General features: G+C 39.4%; 1 protein-coding gene across 1 annotated transcript in view; it reads left to right on the top strand.

Moving 5' to 3' along the window:
• OTC (ornithine transcarbamylase) overlaps window positions 1–23300 on the top strand; it is a 69363-nt gene that overhangs the window by 24898 nt on the left and 21165 nt on the right. The window contains exon 4 of the mRNA XM_007991398.3: window positions 3938–4025. Coding sequence (XP_007989589.1) covers window positions 3938–4025 — 88 coding nt within the window. The remainder of the gene's footprint in view (window positions 1–3937; window positions 4026–23300) is intronic.

Here is a 23300-nt window from a genome sequence, read left to right as displayed (position 1 = left end):
AAAATACTTAAATTATATTAGATATATTTTCTGACCACAATGGATTAAAACTATAAATCAATAGCAAGAAGAATTTTGGAAAAAATATAAACGCATGAAAATTTAAAAATGTGCTCCTGAATGACCATTGAGTCATTGACAAAATTAATAAGAAAATGTAAATATTTCTTGAAACAAATGAAAATGGAAGCACAGCATATTAAAACTTGTGGGATACAGCAAAAGCAGTACTGAGAGGGACGTGAACATCAATAAATGCCTACATCAAAAAAATAGAAAAACTTCAAATAAACAACCTAATGATGCATCTTAAAGAACTGGAAAAGCGAGGGCAAACCAAACCCAAAATTTGTAAAAGAAAAGAAATCATACAGATCAGAGCAGAAATATATGAAACAGAGACTAAAAAAATACAAAAGATCAATGAAATAAAAAGTTGGGTTTTTGAAAAGATACACTTTCAAAACATATGAAGAAGCCAACCATTTCCTCACCACATTAGCTGCTACCACCCTGTTCCAGCCAATCAACTCTCACCCAGATTTTCACAACAGTCTCCTGACTTGTCTCCCTGCTTTGGCCCTGCTACAGATGTCCAATTAAAATGTAAGTCAAATCATGTCCCTCCGCTGCTCCAAGCCTTCAAAGACTTCCCATTTTATCCAGACAAAAGTCAAAGTAGTTGTTGCCTTCTCCCCAGCTTCCTTCAGCAGCCTCATCTCTGCACCGTCCACACTACCTTCTTGTTGTCTCTCTCTCTCTCTCTCTCTTTCTTTCTTTCTTTTTTTTTTTTTTTTTTTTTTTAGATAGAGTCTCACTCTGTTGCCCAGGCTGCAGTGCAGTGGTGCAATCTTGGCTCACTGCAACCTCCACCTCCTGAGTTCAAGTGATTCTCCTGCCTCAGCCTCCCGAGTAGCTGGGATTACAGGCGCCCACCACCATGCCCAGCTAATTTTTGTATTTTTAGTAGAGATGGGGTTTTGCCATGTTGGCCAGACTGGTCACAAACTCCTGACCTCAGGTTATCTGCCCACCTCGGCCTCCCAAAGTGCTAGGATTACAGGTGTGAGCCACCGCACACAGCCTTTTGTTGTCTCTTGAACCTGCGAATCATGACCTTTACACAGGAACTTTGCACATGCTTTTCCCACTATCTCATGTTTTCTATGGCTCACCCATCCATCTTCCTCAGGTCTTTACTCAAATGTCCCACAATCAGTGTGGCTTCCTTGACCATACTACTTAAAATTGCAACTAGGGTCCTGTAAATTTCCTATTCTCCTTCCCTGCTCTGTGTTTCTCATAGCACTTATCAGTACCTAACACACAATATATTTAATTGAATCATTCAGTTTACACTCTGTCTCTCCCCATTTGAAAGTAAGTTCCGTGTAGTCAAAGACTTGTATATTGTTTACAATGCTTTCTTCCTAGACTTGTCCTGCTAGAACAGCCCCAGGCACATATGTTCAGAATGAATGAATAAATTTCAGAATCATACAGTGAGACCAGGACTTCTTGTGGTGTGTAGTTACTCCATAGACATGAGATGTGCCATCCACCTAAAATTTGGTTTGATTGCTGAGAGTGAGAATATCTCACATGCACCAGGAAGATATGAAAAAGTTTATTACTCGCATCATGTGGCTTTCTGGGGATAGTAGGTCTGGCTCCCAAGCAGGTCCAAAAGTAGCCTCAGAGAGCAGAGAAATGATACGGAGTTCTAGTGTGATTTGGCGATGGGGCTGGGATGAGGATTCCCTTGCACAGGGTAGGGCTTGTGCAGTTTGAACCTCCTGCTAGTGCCAAAGGAGGGAGCACCTGAACTTCCTTATCAGCTTGCCCAGATGTAGGGCTGAAGGGTCAGGCAGGGAGAGGTGGGCAGGCAAACATCAGAAATGGGGTCAGATTGTTCATTATAGGTCCTATAGCAAGTAGGACTGTTTGGGCATTTCATATTCTTTGATCCTACCTGGCACCTAGCACATAAGATCTGCAAGGAATCTTACAACTCTAGGCAGACTGTCTTATTTTTCAGATGAAGAAGACTGAGCCCAGTCCCACTATGTCATTCTGTCTCTGTAGATAACACTTGGAGCTGACTCAATAGCTGGCATCCCTGTGGCAAGGCCTAGGACTGTGGGGACTTAAAAACAATCTTGCACAATTTTTTAGACTCTGACTCTCAGAACCCTTTTCTGTAAAATTCTTGTAATATCTACTGTACACTTTGTCAGACTAAGGGATTCAATGAAAGAATGTTAATAATGTGCCATCACATGATCATACTCTGTGAAGGGTTATTGCTAGGGTCAGAACATGGCGGTCTCTAGTAAAAGATCATTTGGTCTAGGGATATTTAAGAGAACACTTTTGAGTATAAAATAGGTAGACTATAATTATTTCATTTTATATACAGTAACAGAAATGGGGACCATTGCTTTGTGTGGGTTTGATTTTTACTTTTTATAGTGAAACTTTCAAATAAACAGAAAAGTAAAAAGATTAGCATAATGAACATACCAATACACTTACATTAGTCTAACAATTGTTAATATGTTGCCTTCTTTGTCTATTTGTTTTTGCTGTTGAACTGCTTTAAAGTAAATTAAAGTTATAAGGATATTTTACCCCAAAATATATCATTTTGTATCTTAAAATAAGGATATTGTCCTATATGGCTATGATGTCATGATCACACTGAACAAAAATAATGATTCCTTAATATCATTTAATATCAGTCCACATTCAAACTGTGTTAAGGCTTCAGTGGGATGTTTCGTGAGATTTTGAATCAAATTCTCCTTTGTGGATCTGAAACTCCTCATTCCCCAATTCACCGTGCAATTAATGATTTCTTCCCTCTTTATGGGAAACAGATGGGATTAGCAAATTGTGACTGTTGCTTATTTCCCAAAAGATAAATCAGGGACATCATAATAAGGAGGAGAAAAGTAATGTTTGCAAAATTCCTTGGACAAACCTCTATCTTGCAATTATGTGTATTTGCCTTTAATTATGTATTGGAGAAATTCTGAGCATTAAACCAGTCTCAAATGAGACACTAAAGTTCTGATTGGATGTCACCATCTCCCATAACTTTCCCCAGAATGTGTAATGAAAGGGCTCCAGCCTGGGTGACAGGGGAAGACTGTGTCTCAAAAAATAAATAAATAAAAATGAAAGGCTTAAAAATAAAAGAAAATAAGCATTGAGATAGTGGTTTCAAGTTACTAAGAGTCAAAACAGTCAAAGGACCACTTTACTGTTTTCCTTATCTTCCAACCAAGACAGTGTCGTATGGTTTTTTTTTTTTTTTATTTTTATGTTTTTGAGACGGAGTCTTGCTCTGTTGCTCAGGCTGAAGTGCAGTGGCATGATCTCGGCTCACTGCAACCTCCGCCTCCCAGGTTCAAGCGATTCTCCTGCCTCAGCTTCCTGAGTAGCTGGGATTACAGTCGCCTGCCACCATGTCTGGCTAATTTTTGCATTTTTAGTAGAGACAGGGTTTTGCCATGTTGGCCAGGCTGGTCTTGAACTTCTGACCTCAGGAGATCCACCCACCTCGACCTCCCAAAGTGCTGGGATTATAGGTATGAGCCACTGCACCCAGCCAGCTTTATATGTTTTAGAGAACCAAAACCAGGGATAGCCCCAAAGAGGGAATGATGCTTCGTTATTGCCACGTCTTGAATAAGAGGGTGGAGAAATGGGCACACATATGAAGGAAAGTTAAGTACTTGAGCACAAAATTTTATCTACTTCCCTCAGTTCCTCATTTTGTTTTGCATGGGAATTCTCTATCAGAGAAGTTGGGGAGCTTTAAAGATTTTGACTTTTCAGTTGAGATTATGCCAATTCTTTGTAATTTTGTTTTCCACTTTAGCTCTTTTTTTCAAAATGATTCTTTTCTTTTCTTTTCTTTTTTTTATTGTAGGCTTTGCACTTCTGGGAGGACACCCTTGTTTTCTTACCACACAAGATATTCATTTGGGTGTGAATGAAAGTCTCACGGACACGGCCCGGTTTGTAAATATTTTCTTCTCTCCAAAGCCGATTTCAGAATCTGATGGATAAATTTCAGAAAGAAAACATGCTTCTCTTTAAATAATGGTTTTCCCTCTAATTGTTCTGTTCTCCATTTTCCCTCTTTCCCTGATATTCGGAATGCCTCTCCCTCATCCTATGGTGGCCACTTTCCATGGGTTGAAATAATTTTTCTTGGCAATTTTTTGAAGAAGCTTCTGATCATAAAATTTCAAACTTATGGAAATATTGAGTTCATCAAGTATGACTCTTAGATTTAACAGTTGAGGAGGAAATGAAAGTCCAGGGAAACTGACGTTCAGTGACTCATAACCAGTTACTATCAGACTAGGTAATCACATTGATAACTATTAATAACATTTATTGAGCATTTATTATGTGCCAGGTATTTTTCTAACTTGTTTAATCCTTATAACAACCCAAACAGATTGTCATAAAGAAGTGAAACAACTTAATTAGGCACAGACTAGCTGCTATAACACAAAATCTCAAATGTCAATGTGCTAACATAGTGCAGATGTTCCTGACTGGTAAGAGGGAAGAACAGGTTATTAATTTACGTGGGTTATTCAGGGACACTGGCTGAGAGTGGTTCTACCATCTTCAGCATGTGACCTCCAAGGTCAGTGTGGGTGTTAACATCCAGCCAGGACCAAGGAGAACAGAGCATGGAGAAGGCATACTTGTTTCAAAGCCGCCTTAGCAGGGAAGCAGTGCAAACAATTCCACTTATATTTCATTAGGAAGTACAAGTAGCTCACTCCCATCTAGATGAAGGGAGAGATGGGGAAAGACTCTTACCCACTATATTATAATGAAAGACTGAAGCATAGGCCTCCTGACTCCTCATGCAATGCTCTTACCACTACATCATGTCTGGCTAAAAAATCCAGAGCAAATATCTTTGTTAAAAGTTTTGCCCTCAAAAGAGAAGACTAATGATTCTTTTCCTGAAAATGATACGCGATAAAGTTATTTATTGCAGATACCGTCTGCTTTTTATGGCAACCACCCTGGTATATACTAAAAAATTCACCCCATTTGACTTGCTGAAGAGATTTCAAATAACTCATCTTTAAACCTTTTAGGTATGTTATTTCAGATGGGACAATGAAAGTATTAAGAAGTGTGATTAGCCTCTGGATTCTAGGGACAAAAGGAATAAAGGAACATAAATTTTTTCTTTCAAATAATCTGCCACTGACTGGGATTATATTTGTCTAATAATTCTGCTTCCATGAAAGTGAAATACACTTTATTCAAAAGCAAATATTACAAGCTGATCAAGGGATGAAGCCAGAGACATATCCAAGCAAAGTTTCAGCGGGGATCCTCCATATAGGACCAGGTGGATGGTGAATGAGTCATATGTAAAGCACTGGTTGGAAGAGGGTTCAGTGGGAGGAACAGCTGAGTACCCAAAAAAGGAGGTGAGCAGTGCAGGTTGGCAGTCAGAAGGAGGTCAGGGTCCAGAAATCAGTGCAGTGGGCAGGATTCCAAGAGCAAGAGACAAGCAGCCAAGCATGGGCTGAAAATTGAGGATGGGTATAAACGTGCTCTTTTCTGGGCTTGCTGTCCACACAATTCTCACTGCAAATCCTCAGAGGAGTTCTACATAGATCCTTAGCAAAACAGCCTGCTTACAGATTTTTTTTTTTTTTTTTTTTGTTACAAGTTCCAAAATGATTGGGACATTTTGAGTCCATATAATTATTATAGTTCCATTGCTACATGAATACATGGGTCCACAAAATGGAGTCCATATAATTCATTTTGATCATTTTATCTTATGCAAAACACTGAAAATAATAGCTACTCCTTAAAGAGTGTCTGCTGTGGACCTCTTGTGCTATTATCTCTAAATCTTTTAAAAAATCTTGCAAAGTAAGTATTATTGGCCTGGTTTTATAGATGAGGAAAGCATGGCTCAGAGAAGTTAATGGAGCTTAGAAGCTGACTAAGTCAGGGTTTAAATCAAGCTGTCTTTATTTTTTAAGGCTGTGTTGTTTTGATTACCCCATAATGCTTCTTCTATTCAGCCCACGAGAGGGGCAGTGAAACAAGTTATAGAAAATATTGGGCCGGGCGCGGTGGCTCATGCCTCTAATCCCAGCACTTTGGGAGGCCGAGGCAGGTGGATCATCTGAGTTCGGGAGTTCGAGACCAGCCTGACCAACATGGAGAAACGCTGTCTCTACTAAAAATACAAAAATTAGCTGGGTGTGGTGGCACATGCCTGTAATCCCAGCTACTCAGGAGGCTGAAGCAGGAGAATTGCTTGAACCCTGGAGGCGGAGGTTGCAGTGAGCCGAGATCGCACCATTGCACTCCAGCCTGGGCAAGAAGAACAAAACTCCATCTCAAAAGAAAAGAAAGAGAAAAGAAAACATTGACTTTCACGTCAAGAGGTCCCCATGACAACCCAGAGGTTTGATGATTCTCTAGGAGGGTTCACAGGACTCAGCATATAGTCATACTCATAGTTATGATTTATTACAATGAAAGTATACCAAGCACAATCAACAAAGGGAAAAGACAGAAGCAGGAAAATGAAAGGAGTTTCTGCTTTGTGGAGACAGTGACAGATTAGGTACTGAACATATTGCATTAAAGGTTGAACCTCTGAGTGCAAATGTTCACAAGCCATTGGAGATAAAGGCCTTGAGTGAAGTTGAGAGCTGAAGAAATACAAGCTCAGTGATAAAAATTAGCTCCATGGTCTCAATGTGGGAGAATTGCAGAAGGCTGTGCCATGAGAACAGGTGCAATTAGGGAGGGGGAGGCGGAAATCCTCAAGGTACAAAGAGAAGAAAGATAGTACAATATCGGAAGAGGCTGGGATGGGAGATGGGGGATGTCAGAAAAAAGAGTAGAGTAGCTATTGTAGAAATCTGACTTTCTTCTGCGTACCTCATTACTGCTTAATCTGCCAAAATATCTGACAAACAAGATATGCTGGGACTCAGAAATTCAATAAAGCTAAATTGAAGAAGACAAGAGAAATCCACCACTTTCTACCAGTGCAATTGAACAGGAGATGCAAGGAAGCGAATCTTAATGACATCTACCTTGCTGATACGCACCTTGTAACCCTCAGCAATCGCTTCCTTTGCTTTTTGTAGAAGTTTAATATTTTAAGGTGCAAAGGGATTGGAGGATGATTAAATGACATTATTGGCCCTTTCAAATCAAAAGAATCGTGCATACCTGACACTGATTGACGGTGTTGCTTCTCCATCTGCTGGTCCAGGTGCTTTGAGGGCCTGGTCAAATAAAAAGTGCCTGCACATTGGTGAAAGAAGAGCCTGAGGGAGAATATAGTGAGTGTAGCAACAGAAAGAAAAGAAAGAAAGAAAGAAAGAAAACCGGGCCAGTCTCTTGAAAGCTGTTAAATGCAATTTCCAAAGTGTCACTTATTTGTTCAAATGATTTAATTATTCATTTATTCAGAAATAGTTATTGAATGCCTCGTTTTTCTTCCTGACATTATTTTAGCACTGAGAATAAAATGCTGATCAAGGCTGGGCGCAGTGGCTCACGTCTGTAATCCCAGCACTTTGGGAAGCCGAGGGGTGGGGTGGGGGGGGGCGGCGGTTACCTGAGGTCAGGAGTTCGAGACCAGCCTGGCCAACACGGCAAAACCCCATCTCTACTAAAAATACAAAAATTAGCCGAGTGTGGTGGCACATGTCTGTAATCCCAGCTACTCAGGAGGCTGAGGCAGGAGAATCACCTGAACCCGGGAGGCGGAGGTTGCAGTGAGTCGAGATTGTGCCACTGCACTCCAGCCTGGGCGACAGAGCGGGACTCTGTCTCAAAGAAATAAATAAAATAAAATGCTGATCAAGTCAAACAAGATTCTTGTTGGAGTGGAAATTACATTCTGGAGCAAGGAGGCTTTTGCTAAACAAATAAATAAAGCATGAATAGATGAGCAGGTTGAAATAAGTGCTACGATGAAGCTAAAGCAGGGTTATTTGTTGGTGGGGTGGGGGCTGCCTTAGATTGGGTGGTCAGGGAAGGCCTCTCTGAGGAGGTGACAGTTAAGAGCTCAATAAAATGACAGAGCCAGGTACACAATGCTGTGGGAAGAGCGTCACAGAAAGAACTGCTGATGCATCAGCCTAAGGCAGCAACAAGCTGGATGTGTTCAGGAACAAAAGGGAAGCCATTAATATTCTAAAATCTTCAAAGAAACATATTTTAAACCTGATTTTTTAAAAAGCACCTTACAGATTGGTCCTCAGTCTCACCCACCAAAGAAAGGAAAGATAAAATCAGAACAAGGAATAAAAATCCTAAATACACATTCAAAATACAATGTATTGCACAGCAGATCTTTAGAACTTATTTATGGCTGGGTGTGGTGGTTCACACCTGTAATCCCAGCACTTTGAGAGGCCGAGGCAGACGGATCACCTGAGGTCAGGAGTTCGAGACCAGCCTGGCCAACATGGTGAAACCCCACCTCTACTAAAAATAAAATAAAATAAAATAAAATTCTGCTCGCCCATAGTCCCAGTTACTAAGGAGGCTGAGGCAGGAGAATCGCTTGAGCCCAGGAGGTGGAGGTTGCAGTGAGCCGAGATCGTGCCACTGCACTCCAGCCTGGGCAACAGAGCAAGACTCCGTTAAAAAAAAAAAAAAAAAAAAAAAAAAAAGCTGGTATGGTGGCTCACGCCTGTAATCCCAGCACTTTGGGAGGCTGAGGTGGGCGGATCACAAGGTCAGGAGTTTGAGACCAGCCTGACCAACATAGTGAAATCTCGTCTCTACTAAAAATACAAAAATTAGCCAGGCGTGGTGACGCATGCTTGTAATCCTGGCTACTCAGGAGGCTGAGGCAGGAGAATCACTTGAACCCAGGAGTTGGAGGTTGTAGTGAGCTGAGGTCACAGCACTGCACCCCAGCCTGGGTGACAGAGTGAGACTCTCTCTCAAAAAAAAAAAAAAAAAAAAAAAAAAAAATATATATATATATATATATATATATGTAACTTATTCATTCATCCTCTATAACTGAAATGCTTGTTGAACATCTATGCTCATTGCCCCCCACCCCCAACCCCTGGCAACCACCATTCTACTTTCTCCTTTTCTGTATTTGACTATTTTAATACTTCACATAGGTGGACTCATGCAATATTTGTCCTTCTGTGACTGGCTTATCTCACTTAGCATAATGTTCTCCACGTTCATTCGTGATATTGCATATGCTGGGATTTCCTTCTTTGTAAGGCTGAATGATATTTCATTGTAAATACATACCACATTTTCTTTATCCATTCATCTGTTGATGAATATTTAGGTTGTTTCCACATATTGCTATTGTGAATAGTGCTGCAAGGAACACAATAATACAAATATCTCTTCGAGTGTCTGATTTCAATTACTTTGGCTAAATACGCAGAAGGGGGCTCAATCATATGATAATTCTATGTTTAATTTTTTGAGGAACTTCCACACTGTTTTTCATAGTGGTGGCACCATTTTACATCACCACCAATGGTGCGGAAGGGTTCCAATTTTCCACATCCTTGTCAACACTTGTTATCTTTTGTCATTTTGATAATAGTCATCCTAACAGGTGTAAAGTGATATTGCACTGTGGTTTTAATTTGCATTTCCCTAATTATTAGTACTATTGAGCACATTTTCATATACCTTTTAGCCACTCATATACCTTTTTTGCAGAAATATCTATTTAAGTCTTTTGCCTATTTTTACAATTTTGACTTTTTTTGCTGTTAAATTGTAGGCATTCCTAATATTTTGGACATGAACCCCTTATGAGACACAGGTTTGCAAATATTTTCTCCCATTCTGTAGGTTGCCTTTTCACTCTGTTGATTGTTTCTTTTGCTGTGCAGAAGCTTTTTAGATCTCATTTGAAGTATTATTACAATAAAAAGTCTTACATTTAGAGTTAAGTAAGATTTTAAAAATTAGATCATAATAAACAAGTATCCCAAAGAAGATCTGACAATTAAGGAGGGAAAAAAATGTCTTGTTCTTTTCTTCCTTGTTACAATAATAAAACCTATTCACTATACAGAATATTGTGGCTGAAATCTCCTTAGCTCGGTCTGAGTTGCATTTTGTATAATCTGAAGGTGACTGAAGGGGATCACTGAGGTGGAGCTGTCCACTGATATTTTGGAGGAGCTGATGTGTTGGAGTCTCTAACACCACATTAGAAGGACTCACAGGGAGCAGCATACAGTGATACTCATGGCTAAGATTTATCACAACAAAAGACACAAAGCAAAATCAGCCAAGAAAAAGGTGCATGAGGTAAAGTCTAGGGGAGACTAGGCACAAGCTTCCACAAGTCCCCTCCCAGTGGTGTCACACAGGATGTGCTTAATTTCCCCAGCAAACCAGTTCCCAAGGCTTTTAATGGGGCCTAGTTACAAAAGTGCCCTCTGCCTAGCGTGATCCCAAAATTCCAGACTCCAGAAGGAAAGCAGGTGTTCAGCATCAGACATAGTGCATATACAAATAGTTTGGGCACAGTGAACCACCCTTACCAGTTCTGGGAATGGTGGGAACCCTCCTAAAGTCCAAGTTCCCAGATGCTAGTCAAGGGTCAGCCTTGTAAGCAGCCCTTTGAAGGACAGCCACCTCAAGGCTGCTATGTTAGCTTTTTTCTACACAACCAGGCTCTCATCTCTCTTCTGAATTTTGCTCAATTTCTTTTACCTAGATGTACTGTAACTGTAAGGGAGTGTATGTTATATCCATGGGAAGACAGCCTTAAGATTTGAGTTGTTTTCTTGCTTCAGTATGGATCCCTGGAGGCCTAGGTTCCCCTGGATAGAATCAGTCCTATTGCTCACTTCCCTTTATTGAAGAGTCTCTCTTAGGAACTCTTTCTCACCCCCTAACATATCAGAAAACACAAAACATACACATAGATATTCAGTTAAGTTTACGTCAGAAGTGAGAGTATATTCAGATTTTGTCAGTTACCAGGTGCTCTACTGGGGTTATGAACTGGATATTCTTTTTCTTTTTCTTGCTCTGGGCTTGTCCTTTTAGATGTGACACTAGAAGTGACACCTTTGCATGACTCAGATCACTGACTTTTTAGAAGTTTTAAATCATATGAAATTTAGCAATAGCAAGTGGGGCATTATCACTCCTGTTTCAAGGCTTTCTGTTTCTTCTGTAATGACAGCTTTTCATGCCTAATGCTCTGAGTGTACTACTGAAAACATAATAGCTTCACAGTCGTTTGCCTTCTAATATTGTACTTAGCAGTGCAGCTTCAGGAACCACGTGTATGAAAGGCTCCATATAAAGCCAAATAATGTAACATTGTTCTACTCCAATTTCTTTCCCTATAGATGTAATTTACGTATGGTAGTGATTGCTAAAGTGTGTTTAGCTAATGTAAAACCAGTAGAAAAGAAAACGAATGTACACCACTGTATTAGTTTCCTAGGGCCACCACAACAAATTACTACAAACCTGGTGGCTTAGAACAACAGAAATTTATTTTCCCATAGTTCTGGAGGCTAGAAGTCCAAAATCAATGTTTCAACAGGACCACAATTCCTTTTCTGGTGCCTCTCAGTCACCCTTGGCATTCCTTGGCATCACCCCAAACTCTGCCTCCATCTTTGCCTGGGCTTTTCTGTGTATCCTCTCCTCTTCTTATAAGAATGTCTGTCATTGAATTTAGGACCTACCCTACTCCATATGACTTCATCTTAACTAATTACATCTGCAAATATTCTACTTCCGATGAAGCTCACATTCTGAGTTTCTAGGTAGACATGGATTTTGGGGAAACACCATTCAACCCACTACAACTACATATCCACATGTCCCCTATGACACCATAAAAGGGGTTTCCAATCATTGCTATTCTCAAACAATGAAAGTTATAGAGGGATTTGTGGATGAGGCCCAATCCTCAAGAGGAGTGAATCATTGTCATATTAAAAGGAATGTTTCTAAAAAATAAATAAATAAATAAATAAAGCTAGAATACTGTTATTTATGTATTTATACCAATTATATCCAGACTAAAAAGGTTAAATGTTTTACGATTTTTGGTAAAATGTTCTAAAATATTGGTACCTAATGGGAAATATATACCTCATGAGGTAGTAATAAATTGGTACTTAATGGGAAATATGATACTTCCATGAACCTTTACAGAGAACACCAAGAACCCAACAGGTATGAAAATTCTGTATTCTTGGGAAGAATGATGACAAAACCAGTCTCTCACAGCATGAACAATGATATATTCTCTTAGAGGCAGTGTGCCGGAGCATCAAGGACAGGGCCTTCAAAGCAGAGGCACGTTTTGGTTCAATTCACAGCTCTACCACACACTAGCCCTTATGGTTTGGGCCAGATGCTTCTGAGTCTCAGGTTCCTCAGTTGCAAAATGGAGATACTTATACTTATCTTAATGCATTATATGAGGGTAAATGAGATCATGCTTGTAAAGGACAGGCACACAGAAGAAACTCAAGCAATGTTGGTTGAATCAAGTTAAGATCTAACCCAATCTCAAGACAAGCACTGACTCAATTTTGGCTATATCTGTGGTTTTCCTACACAGCTTACACTGACCCACTGAACTTCCATGAGCACATTTTGAAGAAGTTATTCTAAATGTCATTATACCCCGTTCATTTTTCTCTGAGGTCTTCAAACTTGGGATCTAACATTTAAATCAAAACATCCTGGCCATTATAGATCCTTCATTAATAAATTGAATATGGCAATTTTATTCAACATCTCTGGCTTCTTCCAACACCAGCCCATTTGACAAGAACCCATCTAGGTTTGCTGAGGGTATTATCCATCTTATTTCCTCATCATTCTTATGTTGATATAACTAAAATCATTATCTGGGTAGAGATGCCAAAGGGCTAGAATATTCTGTTTCCTAGAGGGAGACTCAGAGAGTTCATCTCATAATGAATTTACACTGGGGATAGAGATTAAGTCTGCTTAAGTCTCCTTTTGGGACTTGGCCGAATTTGACAAAAAATAAAATCAGAAACATCCATTTTTAAGTGATTACGGTGTTCTCAAGGATGTAACATGCACAACCAAAACGTCCTTCCTCTATCTCCCAGTCAGCTGTTCAACTGGTAAGAGTTGTCAGTGAAAGAAACTGGAGTTTGGAGGGCATGCAGTCTGATTCGAACAAGGCAGAATGGAGACAAAAGAGGAAATGAATAACAGGACCCTATGAGAATACAACCTGTTTGCCTTTGGCTTTTGAGACGCTTTCACCATGTTCCAATACTTTAGGAACAACTCAACTCCTCAGAGCACCAGGATTGCTGTATGATTGTCCATCTCATCAACATCCATGTTTGCTCATCAACATCCATGTTTGATCTGACCCAGCACACTACTTGTTTTTTATTTTTTAGTATTTGTTCACCCAACCACACTAACTCTGCACCAGCTTTTCCTGGGGTCATGAGGGGCTTTGTTTATTGTCTTTTTTTGTTTCATTTTGCTTTGTTTTGTTTCAGCCTTCAGGGTGTTTTCATTAATTCCTAAATAAGTTTCAATCTTATACCAAAAAAAAAAAAAAAAAAAACAAAACACCAAACAACAACAGAAACTAAGGGTTGGAAAGGATTTATTTATAGCGACCATCGTTTTCATGGAGAGAGTGACCGTCACTCTCTCAAAATGGTCATTGAGCCCTGCATAAAAGTACCCAGTACTAAGGCACTCTTTACATACTCAGCTATTTTGTCTGATATCTATGTAGTCTGACTGTTCTCACCAAAAGTTTATACAATCTGAGAATTCTCTTTGAAATTGAGTTAGAATTGGTCTTGCTATGATTCTTCTCATTGTTCTTCCATTTTATTAGTATCTTTATAAACTCATTGGATGCTCATACATTTGAACGTTTCAATGTATTATAATTATTATTCTTATTAATTATCAAATTGTCCCATATTTGGTCAATGTCATCTTTGTTCAAGTTGGGTCATTTTGACCTAACTCCATCAGTCTTCGATAACTCCCTTGCTTTGCGGTGTGACAAGATGTTGCAGGCTCATCTTGTACATTTCTTTATCAAGACCAAGAATTAGCCATTGCTCTAAGAAGACTTGGGGTATTTTCAATTACTTTCAAAGTCATGCTTGGGAGAAATTTCCTTTCTTGAATGGTATTTTGTCTGATTATTAAAATAATATTCCTTTTGATAGAATATACTAAGGAAGATTAAAAAAAAAAAAAAGAGCCACTGATACCACCATCATCCAGAAATAATGGATGTTAACATTTTATCTCTCAAACCATCTTTCCATTTAAAGTTTCATGCCGTGCCTTTCCTTTTTCTAAACAGTAGGAAAAGAGATGATGAATGAAACTAGACATTTTAAATATTTAGACAAAATAAGTTGAATACATATTTTAACTTGTTAATTATTTTTGAAAAATTCTAATATTGGCCATTAAACTTCCAGGGCAAACTGGTATATGTGGGAAACTTTAAATTTGAGTAATTTGGATTTTGCAAAAGCTTTTTTGCTACCATTGTTGGCCAATGCCAAAGATCGTCTGCAGAGCTGTAAGAATGTACTGGAAGGCAAGCAGAACTGTATGTATTAATAGAAATGAAAAGACGCCAAAATGAAAAGTCATTACAGGACCAGAGAGTATTTTTTAAACTTACCTACTTTTCATTTGTAACACGTATAATAAAACTCTTACAATATTTAAAGCTGGGGTTTTAGATTGATGGAGAGCTCTATAAATCCCAGATTACTATTAATGTGCTTGTAGTCCAGCTCTAGTTACAGGGTTGTCATTGTTTCCAGTGAAAAAGGTTTGTTTTTATTTTTTAAAGATCTTTAGTAGCCTGGAAGAATTAAAATGGTGATTTCTAGCAATTTTAAGCATGAAGTAGATATCAATGTCATTCACAAAATAGTATGAACTAATTGTCCAGTTAAGTGTCTTTAATATCTTTGTTCCCCCAACTGAGTCCAATGTGAAAGTAACCTAGAAGCTGCTCCGTCTCAACCCCCATATCACTGGATTCCACCTTACTTGAAGCTCCTGAGGCTGAAAGAGGACTAAAGTGGCATTTTCTGCCAGGCTTTGTCATGCTCCCTTTTGCCCACAGGTTCTTTAATGTCCAATGGGCTTTTTGTGCCTACAGGGATATTCCACACCCTTTGTCCTTTGTTTACAGTCCAGTTTCATAACCTTATGAATTTGTCAAACATTTAGCATTTTTAAAACCTAAAATAATAAGCGTTCCTCAAAGCATGGCCACCAAGTCAACAGCATAAATAGCTTTTGGGAGCTTTTCAGAAATGCAAATTCTCGGGCCTCAACCCAGACCTCCTGAATCAGAAGCAGCTGGCTGTGTTTTACCAAGTCGTCCTGGTAATTCTGATGCCTGTTCAAGTTTTCGTTGCTTTAAATATTCACATACTACTTATACAACCAATAAATCAAATGTATATTAAGTGAACAAAACAAATCTCCTCAACCATTTACACATTGATTGCAAACTTAGTGAAATGCTTTTAAACATTTAACTTAATCACAAGCCTAACATTTCAGATTTCACTGCAGTAAACATCTTACAAAGGAAAAAGTACACGTAAAATACCACACTGATTACAGAGCCAATTATTTTTTTGACGACGTAACTGGGCACAAAGCTATCAATATCATAGATTTAATTTTGTTCTTTATTCTTAAATCTCCTTTTATTTTTACTTTTGTATGGTCCTGGAATTTAAACTTCTGTGCATTGCTGGGTTGTTGGGAATTCTACAAGAGACTCTTTATACTTTCTCAGGGTTTATGTCATTTTTCCAGACTGGAAAGAACGAACATATCGCCTCAGGAAGTCAGGTTTACAGGTTAGGTGGATTACTGGCAAGTCACTTAATTTTGGTTGGTTAATGGGAACTGATTGCTAAATTCAAGGTGACTTAAACTCAAGCTGCTGGCCACTAGACAATATCTTTTTATCACATAGTTTTTGCTTTTTGTCATGGAATCTACATTGGTTTCCCATTGCTGCTTTAACAAATTACCACACACTTAGTGGCTTAAAACAATACAAATATATTATCTTACAGGTCTGGAGGGCAGAAGTCTAACATGAGTATACAGGGCTGTGTTCCTTCTGGAGGCTCCAGAGGAGAATCCAATTCCTTGTCCATTCCAGCTTTCAAGGGCTGCCTATATCCTTGGGCTTGAGGCCCCCTTTCTCCATCTTCAAACCCAGTGTCTTCATAGCTTCTCCTCTCATTTGTAACCTCCTGCCTCTCTCTTATTCTCTAGTGTTATATTGGGCCCACCCAGGGTAATCTCCCCATCTCAAGATCATTAACTTATGAATATGAATCTGCAAAATTCCTTTTGTCAAGTAAAGCAATATGTTCATTGATTCTGTGGTTTAGGATATCGACATCTTTGGGGACCATTATTTTGTCTACCACCTGACACTTTTTGTCAATATATTTCCCATTTTTACTGTGCATACACATATACACAATGTATTTTTAATTAGGCTTTACAATATATAATTTTATTGCCTGGTTTACAACTAAATATATTGTGAACATTTTCTTTTCTTTCATAACAGTTAAAATAATTGCATAGCTTGGAGAAAACATAGTTTACTAAGCAATCTTGTTGGGGAAATTTAGGTATAATTTTTTTCCAAGGAGATTTCATTCTTTTTATAATGCTGTTAGCAAAAAGGAGAGTCTGTCTTGTATAACTTTCTGTAGATGATGGAAACTTGCCCTTCAATTAGTCTTTTTACTTGCTTCTCTATGTCCACCTAATCATCAATCAAGTAATTCATTTTCTCTTTTCCTGTCCATCTTTCCCATTTGCTTCCTCTTTTTTACCCCATCTCGCTGGCACACATGCAGACAGATTTCTATTACCCCAGCGCTTTCCGATCCTTCCCCCCATCGCCTCCCTTTAAAGAGGCTTTCTTTCATTTTAAAGAGACCATTTTAATTGATTTTGATCAACTCTACTCAAAACTTTATCCTCAGTTTCACATTAGGATTAGCCTTTAATAATCTGAAGATATAATTCAATTGTTTAAAAGACCATCTTAATAAGACCTTGGTAGAGTTACATGTATCAAGAAACACAGGACTTGGGCACAATGTACATACGGCTGACTTTCTTTTGAAAAAGGAAAGTAGTTTCTGAGGGGAGGGCAGGGCAGAGGTAAGAAGTAATTGGTATGTTAAGGAAGTGAGGAAGTGTTAGGGACCATTATGGAAATGTTTTTTTTTTTTTTTTTTTGAGATGGAGTCTCACTCTGTCACCCAGGCTAGAGTGCAATGGCGTGGTCTTGGCTCACTGCAACCTCTGCCTCCCTGGCTCAAGCGATTCTCCTGCCTCCGCCTCCTAAGTAACTGAGACTACAGTCGCATGCTACTACAATCAGCCAATTTTTGTATTTTTAGTAGAGACGGGGGTTTCACTATGTTGGCCAGGCTGGTCTCGAACTCCTGACCTTGTGATCTGCCTGCCTTGGCCTCCCAAAATTGTATTCATTATTTTAAGGCAACTAACAAATAATCTTCTTTCAGTTAGGACATTGGAGAAGCAGACTTTACTGGTCATGAAATTGCATGATATCTAAAATTGTTATTTCTGGAAATAGGTAAATGTCAGTTAATAGTAACTTTGTATGGAACGGCACATGCCAGCTGGCATAAAAGTGGTACATGTAGATGGTAGTATTCCAGAGTCCTGGGAGCCATGAGGTGCTCATCCATCACAAGGCCATCACAACCAGGTAGAAATGCCTCAGGAAAGCCGTGGGGTTGGCCATGCCAGCATTTACACATAGAACGCTTCTTGGGCAGCCAGGTGTCATGGTGCACAGACTCACAGCTCTCTCTGCACACAACAAGGTCACAGTTCCATCCACAGGAGGAAGGGCAGACACGAAAGCACCCCAGCGTGCAGGTTTCCCCATTTAGACAGCAGGTTCTGTTTCGTTCCTTGCTGTCCTTTATCCCCATGGATGGCACAAACTGTGAGACAAGGACGAATTGCAGGCTCCTCCTGGGGCTGAGTGCTGTCCCCTTGAAAGCCAAGTCTCCCTGACTTAGACATGCAAGATATGGTGGCCCAAGCTGGCCAACTAATTCCAGTTCAAATGCTTTTGAAATGGCCATGATCAAAATTACACTCTGTCATTGTCCCCTGGAGTGCAATGCAACCTCTGCCTCCCAGGTTCAAGTGATTCTCCTGCCTCAACCTTCCGAGTAGCTGGGATTATAGGCATGTGCCACCATGCCTGGCTAATTTGTGTGTGTGTGTGTGTGTGTGTGTGTGTGTGTGTGTTGTGTATTTTTAGCAGAAATGGAGTTTCACTATGTTAGCCAGGCTGGTCTCGAACTCCTGGCCTCAGTTGATCCGCCTGCCTCGGCCTCCCAAAGTGCTGAGATTACAGGCGTGAGCCACTGTGCCCTGCCGTGGATTCTGATTTTTAAAGAAATTTAGAAGATTTAAGTTTTATTTGTTTGTTTTTAATCTCTGGCATCACATGACTCATTGCAATATTTAATAATATATTAACCTGGCCTGGTTTCAATATTTAAAAACATTGACCTTTCTTATTGGCATTGTGTTGTAATTAATTAGTTAAAAAATCATCAAAAGATTTCAGTTCCAGAGAAACAGAAAAGTGAATCTTAAAATTTAGACTTCTTAGCCAAGTGCGGTGACTCATGCCTATAATCCCAACATTTTGAGAGGCTGAGGTGGGCGATCACCTGAGGTCAGGAGTTTGAGATCAGCCAGGCCAACGTGGTGAAACCCCGTCTCTACTAATAATACAAAAAGTAGCCGGGCATGGTGTCGCATGCCTGTAATCCAAGCTACTCGGTAGACTGAGGCCGGAGAATTGCTTGAACCTGGGAGGCGGAGGTTGCAGTGAGCTGAGAGAGCGCCACTGCACTCCAGCCTGGGTGACAGAGCGAGATTCCATCTGGAAAAAAAATATTGACTTATTTTTATGGACATTTAACTAAGTTGGTATTTTGGAGTAAATGGCTGTTATTGTTTTCCTTGTTGGAAATTGCATATGTGACTGGTGCTAGCTAACCGCTGGACTCCTTCTCTAGTTCACTTATATATAACACCACAAATGCCACTGAGGCCTGTTTATTCATGATACAGTTTCTACTATTTCTTACAATAATTTGGCTTACAAATTATGTTAGTTATTTGTGGCTTATGCAGATAAAAACAATACATATCTATACTATATGAACAGAAATATACTTAACAAAACCCCACAAATATCTATCTATAGTTATAGCTATGTATAAACACTTTCCTACTTAAGTAAATAAATTTAAATGTACATAATATTCACTCTTCTTTGATATTACTATCATAATTTTGTACATTTTATTTACATTAACTTTTTTCTTATGTGCATCACGTCCCTTTAGAAGCATAATTTATTTCATTTCATGATCTTTGTTACTACAAATGATCACAACTTGAAAAATGGGAGCTCCTTTAAGTTGACTATTTTTCCTTTCAGCAGTGTCCCTGCCATTTAGAAAACAAATCACTCTTGTTTCCTGGCAACAACAAAATGTTACAGACCTATTCTGATTTTATTCTGCCCAATAACATGAAATTGACTATCCTCTAGTGGTTTCTGGTTCTTTTTTTAAATAGAACAATATTAGAGACAAAAATCTGGTCACTAGGGATGTTTACAAGTGTCAAGTGGGGAAAGAGTACAGCTATTGCTGCTGCTTTGGGAATTCTCTTGGTAGTGACTGAGCTTAAAGAAAATACTTCTTTTATAAGTGTGTAAAAATATTGTTCTTTCCAGTATAGCTTATCATATCGTTATCCCTTATTTTTCTTATTGTATGAGATTTCAGCAATTACTAAGAGTTTCTTCCTCTACATTGATGCACTGTGTCACCCAGCAGCACGGTAGCCCACTTTCCTCCCACCTCCTCTCTCACTCTCTGTTTTCTGGGACAATGGTTCTCAGCCTAGTTTTCATATTGGAGCAACTTGGGGAGCTTTAAAAATGTTGATATGGGTCCCACTATCATAGCTTCTGATTTAACCTTCCAAAAAGCAGAATATGGTGTCAGGATTTTCTAAAAGCTCCATAGGTGATACTAAGGTGCAGCCAAAGTAAAGAACCTCTGTTCTAGAAAAGTGTTGCAACCTGAATAAAACCAACCAGGCACACTCCCATGAAATTACACCACAGAGGTTCCAGGGATATCAGCTTGACATTATAAACAGAGAAATTAAATGAATGCTTATCTTTTGACTGCTTTGCTTCAGGAGTTTTGGGGATGGGGACTTGTTAAAGAGGAAAACACATCTGCCTTTTTTTCAATCTTCTTGAAAGACTCATGTGTACAGGTCGTTGACTTCTCCAATTGCTCCGCTAGCATTTCTGTCTTTCAGCCTCATCTTCCTCACTCTTTCCTAACCTTGCTCTAATTACTTCAAGATTTTAAAAGGCCTTGATTTCTTCGTCTTTGAGGTTAAGATAATGTCTGCATGTGACACACACTAAATCTATTAAAATTCAACAACGTACTGTAAAGTTTGAAAAAACCGTAACAAGTTAGCAGTCAAGGGTCCTAGCTGCCTATAATGATTTGAGAAGCTATAACAGAAGTCAAATCTGCTTCTCTGGCTATGAGATTCCAGAAGGTCAACTGCAATGTTAATCCACACTTTTCTTATCCTTTTTTTATCCTGTCTGTACACACTTTAGGGAGTACTACATGTCTAAAGAAGTCTGAAGTATGACCACTAGGATTAAACACTCCTCTGCCCCCACCCTCTGCTTCTCTCTCTCTCTTTCTTGGGGTTTTAGGCATCATAAAATTAATGAATTCATCTGATATAGGGAACTGATAGTTGATTATAATTATAGACCTTATTGACATATCTACCTCCACTTAAGTTACTTTTCCATGATGGAAGCCTGCATTCTTATAGTATGAAAAACAGAATGTCTGTTTTAGTAAGAGGACAAAGGCCTAGGACCTACTCTATTTCTGTGCAATCTATTAGTATTAGTTCTTCACTTAGTTCCCATACACACCCAAGTCTGGGAACCATTTTCTTAGGGCATCGAATAAGGAAGGGTAGTCGCTTCTCTAATGAGAAGGGCCTTAACAGAAGATGGTGAATTATTCTTTGCTCAGAGGAGTTTAGCTGCCCTTTTCCCTCAATTCCCTCCCTGCTAAGGATATTATAGACAGAGTCTTCTGTTTTTGTGGGCTGCCATCTCAGAAGCTTTGTCTACTCTTGATATATTGCCTGGTTAGGATTTTAAGAAAATAATAGATGATGCTTTCAAAAATATGGCCATCTCAATTCCCTCTTTCTTAGGAGTCTCAAACTTTAATATGCAAATGAATCCCCTGGAAACCTTGTTAAAATGCAGATTCTGCTCCAGTAAATCTGGGTGGGACCTGAAATTCTGAAGATCTAATATGCTCTCAGATGATGCTGATGTTGCTACTCTGAGGAGCAAGGTGCTAGCTTTGGTTCTCAGCTTTGGCAGCATGTTAGAATATAGTAGGAATATTTTAAAAAATAATGATCCCTAGGTCCCACTCCTAGAGATTTTGATTTTTCTGACTTAATTGATAGAGAATATGGCCTGGGCATCAAGAGTTTAAAAAACTCTCCAAGTGGCCGGGTGCAGTGGCTCACGCCTGTAATCCCAGCACTTTGCAAGGCCGAGGCGGGCGGATCACCTGAGGTCAGGAGTTTGAGACCAGCTTGGCCAACATGACGAAACCCTGTCTCTACTAAAAATACAAAAATTAGCTGGGTGTGGTGGCGAGCCTGTAATCCTAGCTACTTGGGAGGCTAAGGTAGGAGAATCGATTGAACCTGGGAGGAGGAGATTGCAGTGAGTTGAGATTGCGCCACTGCACTCCAGCCTGGGAGACAGACTGAGACTCCATCTCAAAAACAAACAAACACTCTCCAAGTGACTTTCCTGTGCAGCAAAATTTGAAAACCCCTTGTCTTAGTCCACCATCAAAAGTTAACCAATATCACATGTTTTTTTGTTTTGTTTTGTTTTGTTTTTTGTAAAATGGATCTTTTATTCACTCCTCATGCTATAAAATACAGCATGCTTAGATAGTTCACAGCAGTGGTTTACAAATCTCTATCCTCACTGACCCTGGTGTGGAGAAACTTCCATCAGAAGTGGTAAAATAAGAAAAATAAGGATAAGAATTATATAGTGAATTTCATAAAGCTCAAATGATTCATTTCAAGGATTATTCTTTGAAATTGTGTTTCACACCTTTTTGATGTTAAAAATATCCTTTGTAAATTAAATTAAGGTAGTAACATACTATATCTGTTTATTTGCTTTTCTCATGCTCTTAATTTGGTAAATAAAGAGTTGCAAATCTTATGTTGATCTCCACATATTTTTGGAAATTTTGCTGGTTCATGAAATTTGAAAATCTGGGAGCCATGGGCATGATAAATCCATTAAAAATTAGAAAAAATCTGATCTGTAAGTCTAGAAAAATATTGTTATGGAAATAAAGTTTTTAATCTTTGATCCTCTAATCCCTGGGGCCAAGCAGTCCTTGAATTTTGTAAGCACCAGAGTTTATTGCTTTCTGTGTCAGTTCAGGTCCACTAAGAAGCAGACTCTAAGAAGGAATTAGACTTGCAAGAGATTTATTGAGGGAAACACCAAGAAACAAAATGACAGAGGAAGCAGGAATGGGCCAAGAGGGCCTTCAGACAGGGAGGCAGGTCTGACCCCTGTGGGAAGGAAGGACGGGTGGGTAGGGAGAGCCTCATCCAGTAGTGCAGCTCTGAGAAAGTCTCAGCCAGGCTGATGGGGAGCCCCAGAGCACAGACTGCCCATCAGAGGGGTCCCCTGTCAGGAAGGAATGGCCCAGCGCTATTCTCCCCACCGTGTTCTGTCATCAGTTTGGAACAGCCTAGGGAGGGTGACCTTAGCAGGAATGCTGCAGGGCATCCAAAGGTGTAGCAGCTAGAGTGTCAGCCAATGGCTCTCTTCACAGCAAGTTCTCTTCTGTAGGGCGATCTGTGTGTGCATTTCCATGGCTGCCACACTGGGACTTGCAATTCCACAGTGAAAATGTATCTTTTATCTGTTGGATGATGTAAAAGAAAATTAGCCATATGGCAGGTCATTAATGTTTCTCTGTATATCTTGCTTTTGGTCTTGCCCCTTTTAACCAATG

The sequence above is a fragment of the Chlorocebus sabaeus genome, chromosome X (assembly GCF_047675955.1).
Source record: "Chlorocebus sabaeus isolate Y175 chromosome X, mChlSab1.0.hap1, whole genome shotgun sequence".
Classification (NCBI taxonomy): Eukaryota; Metazoa; Chordata; class Mammalia; order Primates; family Cercopithecidae; genus Chlorocebus; species Chlorocebus sabaeus.
This window is presented reverse-complemented; position numbering and strand designations above follow the sequence as displayed.